Here is a 13,643-nt window from a genome sequence, read left to right as displayed (position 1 = left end):
TCTGACATACTGTGTCAATGGCACTGTCTCTTTGTGTCTCTTGTTTTTTTGTTAGCTGCATTCCTACAGATGGTATTCCATTGAAAATGTTCCCTTCCTACGGAAAAAGGGAAGGGAAAAAAAAAAAAACATGCACAGCACCAAACCTCTAGGTGCAGAAGGTTGTTAACGGTTGCTGATGATAGTAGGCAAACATTAACATAATAATTAGTGTCTTGTAATTGTTTCATTAAAACCAGTTGTTCCATTTCTCCTCGTGTTTTCCCAGAAGAGAAGCTGAATTTGGACGACAGCCAGTGGGAGGACATCCACGTTGTCACCGGAGCACTGAAGATGTTTTTCCGGGAGCTGCCTGAGCCGCTCTTCCCTTACAGCTTCTTTGAGCGGTTTCTGGAAGCGATCAGTAAGTAACTCACACACAGGAGCGGTTAGTGGAATAAGCTGGCAGCGTGGAATTATTAAGTAAATAATAAGAATGACGATAATAGCAATCATAGAGATAATAATATCCCCAATGCTCCACTTCTTTCATTTTAGTGTTTGTGTTTTTGATGGCTTATTTTTATTTCGGGCCCTGTAATAGTATCTAAGGGTTATTTTTTTGTCTTTTTGGTTTCTGTTTCTTAAATAAGGAAAAAAAAAAAAAGAAAGAATACGGCATTCTATTTAGAGTGGCCGATTTTCAACCAAGCCTCCTCGAATGAAAATAGCTTCTCATGGAATCTGTTTTAAAGGGGTCACCTTTGGTATCCGCCAGCCTCTATCTTTATACTTTCAGATTTGTGTAAATTCAACTAAGTACAAAGGGATCTTTAAAAAGAACCTCTTAGTGAATTAAATATTACATTTCACCAAAGAGGTGTTAAATCATCAAATGAGGCAGCACCTTCTCTTGGCTCGCTCACCTTTCACCCCCCAATATTACTAAATAGTCAGCTACAGTTTGCTTATAAGCAGTGTGAGTATTCAATTAAGTGATGGCAAAGTGTCTTCTGTTAAACTGGTGACTTTTTGAGAGGTTGAGGTACTGGCCAGTAGTCATTATACACTTCATGAAGGTTCCTTTTCTATTATGTTCTCATCCATAAAACACATACATACATACACTGAAGTAAAAATGAATGAATGAATGAATGAAAATTTCTCTAAATGCAAGGAAACTTCTGCTATTGATTCTTGGAGAAGCAACTACTAGTTTATCTCTGAATTGAATAGCTTAGGGTACACTTACTGTAATTGTGACAGCTTGGAAAAAAAGTTTCCTGGCAAGTAAGCTGATTCAAGGAAGAAAAAGAAAAAAACAAGAAAGGTAAAATTAAAAAGCTTACAAGCCTAGCAGGAGCTTAATTAAAGTCCAAACAAGAAAAATCTCCAAGAAAAAAAAAATGCTCTACTTAGGAGGTCTGATCTTAGCTGGTGGTGTGTGCCATGTTTCCATCAGTGGGAGTGGGGATTTGGGGAGCCCATGTTGGAGAACAGCCCTTCAATGTGCCCTTTATTCTGTGTTTTATTTCACAAAAGTCTTCGTACTTGTTTAAAGCTCCGGCAAAGTGATATCAAGAAGAATAAAGCAGAGTTTCTTCTCCCAAGATGTTTCTCTTGTTGCCTGCTCACAATTTCAGGTCGTCTTGTTGTTGAATATAGGAGCAGTGTCTTAACTATGGGTTTTGAGGTGAAGCTGGAGCTCTTATCCCGTCATAGCATTTCATTTCATGCTTCCTCTCCTTCTCAGGAAGAATGAATGGTATTTTATAGTTTCCAGTCCCTCTGAACTTCTTTTTAGAAGAAGGAATAAACAAAAAGAATAAACATGCATGCATTTCTATAACAGCTTATTCTGATATTCTGTCCTGGAACACGTGAGCAGGAAAGATCCCTCACAATTATAGGACAGTGTTCTGATAGGAAATGGGGGAGGCTTGCATTTGGGCACCTATCTTTGTGTATATTTAAAGAAGTCATACAAATTTCACATCATGGTCCCCATACTTTGAAGTGAAGTGATCTTACTTGGTAGCTGATACTTGTACATGTGCTGATTTGAGGGCTGTGATCTGGAAGAGCCATCATTTAAGCTTCCCTTAGTTCTCCCGATTCTAAAGATACTAAGCCAGCCTTTCCCTTTGCTTAAGAGATATGGGAAACAGGTCCTCAGAACCCAGGTGAGGATACATTCTTTGAATTCCCATAAACAGTAGGACGATCTCTGTACTGTCATAAGACTCAGGTCCAGACTGGACAGAATTTTGGAAGCACCGCCATTATCAGAACAAGGCAAAACCGAGATGGGAAGCTATTGCCGACACCCATAAAATGGATGATAGTGAGACTGAATGAGATGGTCCTCAGAAAAGGCTTGTTAAAATGATGTAATGCAGAATTGTACACCTGAAATCTATGTAATTTTACTAACAATTGTCACCCCAATAAATTAAAAAAAAAAAAGAAAAGGATGGAAAAAAAAAAAACTATGCAGAACATAACCAAAACAAAAACAAAACAAAACAAAACAAAAAGTGAGAGATCGTGTGAATGCTAACAATGTTTCTCTAGACAAACTGTATTTGAGAAAGCAATCTAGACGTGAAGAGACAAGAGACTTTTCCTTCATTGTTCAAGCAAGGAGAGTCAAGCTGAGCAACCGTGACTTACCTAACTCAGGATAGTACTTTTCATTTATTAATAAGTAAAATGGAGGGACTAAGCGACAGGGTACTATATCTGAGAAATATGTTATGATGCTGGACAGAGGCCTGTGTTTACTAACTTATATATTTCTGGCATCACCTTGAAGTTAGTTCCTGTGTTCTAAACTCAGCTCTAGGTTGTAGTTCATAGAAAATGTAGTTCTTAAGAAATGGGAGAATGGCCACGTAGTTCCTTGGCAATGGGAAAAACACACAAGAGGAGGTACTTTTACCCCACTGTGCACCAATTGAGAAAAAAAAATTAATCTTTGAAAACATAAATATAAAGACAGAGGGGGGTTAAGCATTATCATAGCTCTCACTACCTCCTATAAAATCTATAGTGAGAAGCTCAACAGACCTGTCCACAAGTTCCTGGCTTTTTATAAAAGGAATAAACTGGGAATCAAGCAGGTAAAGTAAATTCACAGGGGAGGTGACCAGGTATGTGGACTATGGGCCTCTTCGGCCATTTTCATCCCTCACCTCTGTGCTCTGTACCATAAGAAGCTTGTATTTCACGGGTGCTCTGAGGGCTATTCTCCTGCTATGGCCGCCAGTGGAAGCCACGAGCAGTAGATAGCAGGGAAAGGGGACAGAAAAGGCAGCCACCCCTTCACCTTTGCCCACATGCTTCAGGGAGCTTCTCTGTCTGAGAATGCGTCCCCTCCATGGCCTTGGCATTGGCTGGAGAGGGCCATCTGGTTCCAGCTTCCATCTTACGATGTGGCTCCTCCTTTTTTGGCCCCTCCGTCCTGGTCGTGGCTTCCTGAAATGGCTGGTCTCATGGTTACTTCTGTCTTCTTTATTTGGTTCTGGGCTTCTTCATCACATGGGTAACCAATGCTCTGCGTCAAAATGATTTGCTCTGTTGGTGTATATACTTGAAGTGGTTTCTGTTCTTTGGTTTAAACACTAGCAGAATACCATGCCAGGCAATGATATGGTTCTTGTAGTTATAGCATGATATCCCTTTCCGGTCTCACTACCCCCAAGCCCAGTTTGTGAAGGCATCACATTTTTACTTCATCCCGAATTGAGAGATTTGTTACCCTTTTATGATAGATTTAAAAGGTGATTAGACCAAAGGAATGTTACATCCAACTGGAACGCTTTATCTCTGAGGAGGAAATTTTATTTCATGTACAAGCAATTAATGACTACTTGTGCTATTTGAATTACTGTTAATTTTCTTTATATGTTTGAAAGTCATCATTACATATTCCAAGAAAAAAAGAACAGAAGGCATTTAGTTTTTAAAATTGTTTCTTTTTGGACCACAAGCAAATATTAATATGAGAAGAACCTGCAATTGCCATAGTGATCCCCTGTCTGATAACACCCACTGGGGTAACGAAAACACTAGAGATTGTTTTATATTTCAGGATCCAAGTACTGTAGTTATTGATCTGAAATTCTATACTTAAGGTCAGTGCAACTGGGTCACCTGCAGGTTTTTTCATGGGGATTTAACCCACTGACTGCAATGACTAATTCCCTGGAAATGACTTGTGCTAACGGCATTATTAGTACAGTAAATATGAACTTGGAACAAAAACACAACTATAGAGTTTTATGACAGGTGATGCAACCTGTGGGTAAAGACCTGCAGGGGTCTGGACATTTCCAGTACATTGAAATCCTAGGAAATGTATTAAGTTTACCTCTATCCCCAATGTTTTTTTTTCTGGTAACTCTACAGATCCAAAGAAAAGAGACACAAATCAGTGTCTTTTCTATTTTGATTATCTGCATTTTCCCAAAATTCCTGGGAGATGGAAAGAAAGGAGAAAAACTCAAAACTCATTGCTTTTTTACAATTATCTCATTAGTTTTTGGTGTTTTTTTTTTCCTGAGAATAACAAAGCAGCAGCTATTGGAAAAGTGGAAAAGTTGTGTGGAAAATAATTTCTAGCTAATAAGTTTATGAGAATTAAATAAAATAACGTTTTCCTTATTCTATATCAGATGCTAGATAAACGATTTGAAATACATTTATTTTTCAGAGTAATAAAGTAAGTCACAAAATATTTCCCAAGTTCACATGGCTCAAAAGATTAAACTTAGCACTCAACTTCAGACTCTAAAACATAAATACTTTCCATCATCCTACATTGCCTTTCTGGGAATGTTTATCTAAAAGAAATCTTACTCGAAAAATAAGTAACTAACTGTTGCCAAATATCTGACTGTTACATTACCCTATATAAGACCTATAAGTCCTCTATCAGTCTATGTAAGACCACAAGCGTATCTATCTCTTTTTTTTCAACCAAGGTTAGAATTAAATTAAATGATCAAAAATTTTAGTTTTGGGTTTTAGGTTAAAAATAGAGCTTTCCAAGAGTGAATAATGTTTCAATATTTACTACTAGATACTAATGTCATCAAGGCTTTAAATATTGCCCTATCTGCGTCCATTTTTAACCCTCGACTATTTTTTTATAACTAATTGATCATCGATACCGTTTTGAAAATCATTTAGATATACACATTATTTTCCTCTTTCATATGAGTAACACTTTCAAGCTTAAGTATTATTATTATTCTTTTTTTTTTCAGTATTTCACATGTATCAAATTACAATATGCAACAAATCAAATTTTACAGAGGAGTTTATGATGAAAAGTGATGGATTGGGCCCTACCACTTCACATGCCCAGGCTTACTCATAAAAGGAACCTCATTTAACTATTTCAGTTTTAATCTCTTCTATTGGTTACCTTTATAACTCTGGATAACATATCTACTTCTTGGCTTATCAGTTATGGATAACACCTAATATGAAAAATTGATTTATTCTATTTGACTTCCTCCAAAATTTGATAGTCATGTTATTATATTTAGATGTTAAATAATACACATAATCCTATTTCTTATTTCATCAACATTAATCACTAGCTCCTAACTTCCTGTTGTAAAGTGAATGTATTTTACTTTCCACTTTCCCTTTACCTCTCTTTCCTTCTTCATGGTCATTGGTCATTAACTCCTTTAAATTTTAGTGGTTGTTCTAAGTCTTCAGTGGTTTGACCAATTAGAAAACTAATAAACAGCATTTACATTTGCGTTTTTATGAGTCTATAACACTGCCTGTCCTAGTGGATTCAAAAGATTTCCTCTCTTTGAGTTCACTGTCACAATCTCTACAATTCTCAAACAATATTTCTCACGAGGTCAAATAGAATCTATTTTATTCCACTCCCAAAATTGCTTAAAGTCTTGGCCACATTTGGTTCCGTTTGTAGTTAGATCATGATTTTCCTGTGTAGATTTTGTATTTATTTATTTCTTTTTCTGGAGATTGTAATTGCTTCTCTTTGTCCTTGCTTTTTTTTTTTTCTTTTTTCTTTTATAATGTCCTTACTCTTTCTGACACTATTGTACAGAGTCCTATTTTTCCAGGATGCCTCCTTCTGGAGTCTTCTGTCTTTCTAATTCATATTGAATGGACTGCTTCAGGGTGCTCAGCCAGGGATTTCTTTCTGCTTTCTGAGTTGGAGCCACTCAGAGTCACTGTTTCCTAGAAGGCATGTGTATTAGTTTTCTATTTCTGCCATAACAAATTATCTCAAACACAGTGGCTTAAAATTTAGTGATTTATTGTCTTATAGTTCTGTAGGACAGAAGTCTGTCACTTGGTCTCTTTGGGTTAAAACCAGCATTAGAAGGATTGAGTTTCTTTCTGGACGCTGGAGGGGAGAACCCACTTCCTTGCCTTTCCCAGCTTCAGGAGACCGCCTGTGCAAACCTTTGCTAGTGGTTCCCTTCCACCACCTTCATAGGCAGCAGTCACATGACAACACATTACATGACCTCTTCCACCATCATACCTCCCACTGACTCTTGTGTGCCTCCAGTTTCCACTTTTAAGGACCGTCATGGTTACATCGGGCCCACCGGTATAATCCAGGATACTTTCCCCATCTCAAGGTCCTTATCTTAATCACATTGACGAAATCTTTTTTGTAACATATTCACAGACTCTGGGACTTGAGGTGTGCACATACTGGGGGTGCCAAAAGAATGTATACAAGTGGACACTTTGGTCAGCATTGCTCAAGCAGTAGTTCACTGTAATCAGAAGTGTCTGGATGCTGATGGTAACCACTTCAAGCCCCTCTTGTAATTGCAGAAGTCACACATGATTTGCATTCATCTTTTGTTATCGGTATATACTGAGCATCACAATTTTAATAGTTTTGTTTCCTTTCTTAAAATGTGTATGCATTTTTTTTTGGCACCCTCTGTATATGTGGATCCATTTTTCTGCCTGCGTGTTTTTCTCTCTCGTAGTTCTTACAGGTAGCACCTGCTCCACCTCCATGTCACAGATGCTCTTAGTCCATCAATTTGGGTATGCCTTCTCTCAAATCCAAATAATCATCAGAGTTGACATGAGAGTTAAACTATAGATTAATTAGTAGAGGATATGAAAGTAAAGAAAAAAATGACCTCATGCATTTACTTATAAGAGTGTTATCTATTATGTGTGATAAATAGGCTTAGAGATTTGACTCAAGGCAGGACCAAAGCTTGTTTAGTCAAGGATTAATTTCATTTTGGTCACCTTATTCGCCTCAGCTCTTTGGTGCCCATAATTGAGCATGGGAGTTTGTATTTGTTAGTTTGCTGTCTTCTAAGTTTCCAAAGTTTCCTTTTGTGTACAAAAATAATTATTTCAATTCCTGCTCCTGAGTAATGTTCTATATAACTCCTACCATGGGAACGCAATCAATGCTAACTCCCTGATCAAAACAACCTTATGGTTCCAATATTAATTTCCTTGTCATCTTTTCCAGCTTCTCTTAAGTAAATATTATATATAAATGGTTGTTACATATATGTCATGTTTATTTTATATATGTGCATATATATATATGTATGTATGTGTATAGTACTTAGATATTAGGCAAGCCAATGATAAACGGAGATCGTAATAATGTAGCATATACATCTTCAATTAAAGGCGGTAGTCACACATGCATCAGAAAACAATGTATTTTTTAATGCCCAGTTTTTGTAAACACTGATTAATTAAGCAATAAACTAATTGTGAGAAATGGTATCCATAAATTGCCTAAGCACCATTAAATGCAGTCTGTTACAGTCACCAAAGGTAGAGCCTACCCCATGCTTATTCTTAAATATAACTCATACTCCTGTATATCTGTCAGTCACACAATCCTCATATAAAAATGATTTAAATTAAAGACAATGCAGTATGGCAGGAAGTATCTATTGCATGTCCTGGTGTGTTTTTTTCTATGGCCACATGCTATTTTACCTTTATAGTTTCAATAACTAATTGGGGGAAAAAAGCCAGTCAAGTGTATTTGCAAATATTTTCTTTACTCTTGACTTATCTTGCCCTTTGGTCAAACTATTTTTGATGCATCATCAATTCCATGATGACACTCTATGGAGAAAAGAAACAGAGCTTGCAAGGCACTTGACTACAAACAGTTGCTAAACATGAAAGCATGATAGTGATAAATTGCCTTAAAACTAGAGAAAATAAAAAGCAGGGTTTGAAGGGTTACCACAAAGAAACCAGAGATGTAAAAATAATACAGTATAAAATATCCTCCTGCCCCATTTCAAGGAAATTAAAATAAAGGTAGATTTTACAAATACCCCCCTTCCACTAAAGTGTCCACTGCACGCTAACATTCTCACAGACTTGGCGGGTTTTTTCTTGTGCTTGCTTTTGAATAAGTGTGTGTGTGTGTGTGTGTGTGTGTGTGTGTGTTAGCAAACCAGAAATTTTATGGCTGATGCCTAGCTTGTCTCTTAACTCATTCTAATTATATTCATAATTAAATTGTAAAAAAATAGTTGACTAGAGCCAAATGGCTTGCACAGGTGTCTTTTTGTAGGAATGCTTTACTGCTAGATAATAAACAACTGGACCTCGATCTACTTAATTTGGCTTAATGAAAAGTCCTTTGTAAGTAAAACTAGAAGGTGATTCAGAACTAAAATTGGGCCTTGATTCTGAAATTAATTGAGTGGTAAGACATCAGTACCATTGAAAATGTGGTGCTTGTCTTTTTGCTTTTCCTTAAAACTTTTCTTTTACTTGCACTCCTTTCTTCCATATCCTTAAAAGGTCACTTTTTCTAAGCAATTAACTTTCAAGCTGAGCAATCAGCCAGTCAGCTTTCATGAGTCAGCTTCCCGCGCATCCCGGCTCCCACTGAAACGACATACTTTAAAAAAAATATATAAGAAAATGCAGAATTTCTCCTCAATACCTCAGTAGAAAACAGTTATCATGATCCATTCCTCTAACGGTAGATTTCAGTGCCTGGTTTTCACTGCCTGTTACCAGGCGCACTGCGTCAGTAACTCCTAATGAAACTGAAGGTTTGTGGCCTTTCCTGTTACGGTGAGACACCTGCCTCATTTCACACTCTCACTGTTGACACCAACACCACATTATGATCACAACTCAGGTTACTTCCAAAAGAATTTCTGCCCACCCACTCCCAACTCTGACTCTGGGCACATCTACAGGAGAACGGCTTCTCCTACTTCCCCAGTGAATGTTTTTCTCTCACTCAGCCCAGCGTGGCCCTAATTATAGAGAAAGGCAAATGATGCAACTGACTTGCCATTTCCTTTTGCAGTAAAGCCAGATTCTTTGCGAGGTCTTCAAAGCCCTACATGATCCGAGGGCCCACACTTCTCTTGCCTTGCCCATGTCATTCAAGTCCAATGGTCGCCTGGCTCTTCATTGAATACCCCAGGGACACTGAGGGTCTTTGACTGCCCATTGTCTCTACCGGTTCACATCCCCAGATTGCCATTCGCAGGTCAGCTTCTCCATGAGGTCTACTCTCATCAGCTAAGCCAAAATTTCTACTTGCATGGCACATCACCACCTCCATTCAAATTTTGACTCCACTATTTACTACCTGGAGGACCTTGAGCAAGTTCTTAACCTCTCTGCATCTCAATTTCCACATCTATAAAATGGACATAAAAATAGTATCTACTCCATGGGGATCGTAAAGAATTTAATGAAATGCTCATGATGACAAAGCACTTGCAGATTTCCTGGCACTTTGTATTCAGTAAGTATTAGCTACTATCATTAAATCAGAGTACAATCAGACTACCCTTACACAGCACTCTCAGATGACCTTTCTGTCCTCTCTCACAAGCCTTTCCACTCACCAGTAAAGCTGTCCTAAGTGACACATGTGGCTATCTTTATTCTGCTTTAATATTTGTTTCTAGAATTCCACACAGCATCAAATACGTGTAGGATAATAAATGATCTAGGGACTCCCAGTTTCTTTCTTTATCTCTTGACATTTCTCCTTTGCTCTGCCACACGTTCCCAGGTGCAACCTCACTTGATTAATCCAAAGCCTGTCACTTTATTCTAGAACATACATCTTAATAATAGCCCAGAGGCTATTTTCTCCAACCTGATGCTACCTTGTTTCTATTAAATATTAGTAAGTCTGTGACAGTCACAGTGACACCAGAAGAGACAACTCCAAAATAATGCCTTCTCTCAGTTAGGAAATTAGCTACCTTGCTGACAGTGTACCCCGTTTCTGTTTGTGAGGGTCATAGACTCATTGATAGGTGAGGAATTTAGGGTGTGGCGGGACAGGCTATACACCAGCTTGTGCAAATATTTAGAACACTGTAGACCTTTCTCACTGAGAAAAAACGTTAAAAGACTTATCAGCTAACCCATACTCAACAAGTATCCCTTCTCGTACGCACACATAGACACAGGGACACAGACACGCACATGCACACCTCTCGTTTTCCAAACCTGAGATGTTTCATTATATCTTTTCAGCTCTCATAACTTATGATATTAGTTTTTAAAAAGGTAGATTGATTGATTGATTGATTTTTACATTTATCTCAAGAGAACTTTCACACGAACATCCCTTGAGCTATTTCAAAACCTGGTTTGGAGGGAGAACGGTTGCCTTTCCCTGCTTTCTCTGATCTGCTCATACTCAGTCACATGATCTCATCCGTTCACCCATCTGTCTTTGGTTCTCCACTTCTCTGTCAATAAAGGAATTGATTTGAATAGCTTCTAGGACTATCATGGGCTCCTTGAAATGCGCCATTTCCTCATTTGGCTCACTCCTGAATTGTTCTGGGGAGTTAAACTTTCGATGTGATGTCTGCTGGAGTACTACAAATTTCCTGAGAGAATACTGCTCTGGTTGGAACATCAGAATATCCTCGCTGAGAATTGCCGTGTGCTTTGGAGAATGGAATTTTTCCCTAAGGATTGACTCAAACATTTTTATCTACACTTTGGGAAACAAAAACATGGAAAATGGATACACTTTTATAGAAATGAAGGAGCAGCATGGGGTTTTAAGAGTAGAAGTAATATGTTTGGAAGATAAAAGCACACATATAGTTTTAAAAATCCACGAGCGATAAAATAGTGATATTGGATAATTCTGAGGGTTCCTCCTTTCATTGTCTATTTAAATGTGCAGCCCCCCCCATTTTATTTCATACCACACCTTTATTTTTCAGAAAACTGAAATTCTAAAAGGTCAATGCCTACAGCTCTGAGTCCATGATTACTGTCTAACCAATCAGCTCTTGGCCCCTTTCTCTTTTTCTTCTCACTTGAGTGTCCAGCGGATGTAAGGTTGACTCTTTCAGATCTCAGTCTATTCTTCTGCCAAGTAACGGATGGGCAGACCTAATTAGTGCCATCTGTTGTGCTAGTTGTGGGTTGATACTGTCTCACCAACAGATGAAATCAACGATCTTTTGAGCTCCTCCTCCAGGCCCCTAACTCGACACACAATAGTAAGATTGTTCTTTGACACATTTTGTGTATATTCTCTGAATATCTAATTGGCACCTAGGAAGGAACTATTTATTACCTCACTGAAATATTTTGTCAGAGATTTTCTATTCCTTTGTGCTCTGTTAGGAAAATGTTTTAGGAAAAAAAAAATGAAATGATCCTGAGCAATTATTAGACACAGAAAGAAACCCTCATCCCTGTGCTCAATCTGTAATGCTCAGGACGTCAGAGAGCTGGACCCCTGGACAATGTGGAGCAGTGTTAGCCAAGCAGAAGACCCAGAGCTCTCCGCAAAGGGGAAAGACAGACCAGTTTGAACATAACTAGAAAAATCACATCAGTCAATGCCAGAATCCAAACAACAAGTTTTTCTAACAGTTCCTTAACATTTGAAAATATTTAAACTATAAGCTCCAATCCTGTTCAGCGTTCTTCAAGCACACACTAATCCTATCATGGGGCCCCCACCCTCATGAGCTCATTGAAACTTAGTTACCTCCCAACGACCACACCTCCAATACCATCATACTGGGGATTAGGTCTTCAGCATATGAATTGGGGGGCGGGTTACAAAAATATTCAGAAAACATACTTCATTGGTAGGTTGGTGCAAAAGTAATTGCGATTTTTGCAATTATTTTTAATCTTTTTAAACAGCAATTTTTTTTTTTTTAGTTCTCTGATTATATAACATATCTCTTTTTTTTTTAATTTATTGGGGTGACAATTGTTAGTAAAATTACATAGATTTCAGGTGTGCAATTCTGTATCGCATCATCTATAAATTACATTGTGTGTTCACCACCCAGAGTCAGTTCTCCTTCCATCACCATATATTTGATCCCCCTTACCCTCATCTCCCACCCCCCAACCCCTTACCCTCTGTAAACCGCAATTACTTTTGCACCAACCTAATGTATATTAGATGTACAACTTTATCAGTGCAGGATAAAGTTTCCTCCTTTATTCCGACAATGTTTTCCTATTATTTCAATACAAGATTTAATTAGCTCTTTATTAATATTTGTTAATTATATTGTTGGTGTCTGAAATTGAATTTCAAGTCCCAGGTGTCACTTTTACCCATTTCATTCTCATATTAAGTTGGTGCATTTTTAAGCCGACATGCAGAAATATGCATGCAGCTCTGCACAATTGTGCTCATTTCCTCTTGATCCCAGGCTGTCAAGACAATAACACCAGCAAGGGAGTTTGCCTTTCAGTTTTAAGTTTTGCATGTTCAGAAGACTTATTCACCTGAGGCACATCACAACTAAAACTGGGACCAAAACCCAAGTTTTTAAGTATAAATCCTTCAGTCCTATCCTTCAGCCTTCTGCTTGGTATTATGACATTTGCAATTTGAACACTGTTTTCCCTGCCCAAATCCAGGTCCTCATACATTTTAAGACCACGTAGCACAGAATGGAAGACCATTTGGAACAATGGAGCAATGAGAGATAACTATGTATAACATTTGGGGGAAAACTTTGAAAACCGTGCCAGTAAGAAGAATTGTAGAAAAAGGCCGTCCAATATTACAAAGCAGCATTCTTTAGACTTTTGGACAATTTTTAGAATAAATTTGAATTATAAATATTGTAAACTAACAGAGCAATATTAAGATAGATAGATAGATAGATATGAGCCCTGGAACTGTCCATATAAATACAGTTTTCAGTTTATGATATCCTACCATATTTCACTTGCCAAGTGCTATTTGTACATTTTGCCATTTAAGTTAATATTTGTAACATTTGTTTGTGGTGGATACTATTATTCCCATCATTTCAATTTAGGAAACAAAAACTTAACGGCATGCCTAAGGCTACCAGCTGAGAAGTTGCTGAGCTGAGATTTGAACCCAGAACTGGAAGATTCTAAAGCCGTTTCTCTTAACCATGACACTATCACTTTTGCCTAATTTGGACAGAGTGATAATAAGTGTCTACTTAAGAATGAGATAGTTAGTAGACTTAAATATGGTTCGGAGAAAGACGGTATGTTGTCAAGAACTAGTAAGAGGAAACTAGTGGATAAATGTCTCTACATCTACATGGTCTCAAAACTTCATTATTTAAGAAAGGCTTCTCTCTTGACTATTCAATTTAAAATGAAATCGACAAAAATTTGTAGTGCAT

The 13,643-nt window shown here is 37.7% G+C and overlaps 1 protein-coding gene across 1 annotated transcript in view; it reads left to right on the top strand.

The window, feature by feature from the left end:
- The window catches only part of ARHGAP15 (Rho GTPase activating protein 15), a 620,743-nt gene that overhangs the window by 492,425 nt on the left and 114,675 nt on the right, over positions 1-13,643 (top strand). The window contains 1 exon segment of the mRNA XM_033112294.1: positions 269-403. Coding sequence (XP_032968185.1) covers positions 269-403 — 135 coding nt within the window.

Source organism: Rhinolophus ferrumequinum, chromosome 8 (assembly GCF_004115265.2).
Source record: "Rhinolophus ferrumequinum isolate MPI-CBG mRhiFer1 chromosome 8, mRhiFer1_v1.p, whole genome shotgun sequence".
Taxonomy (NCBI): Eukaryota; Metazoa; Chordata; class Mammalia; order Chiroptera; family Rhinolophidae; genus Rhinolophus; species Rhinolophus ferrumequinum.
The sequence above is the reverse complement of the archived record's forward strand: the minus strand, read 5'-3'. Positions and strand labels throughout refer to the sequence as shown.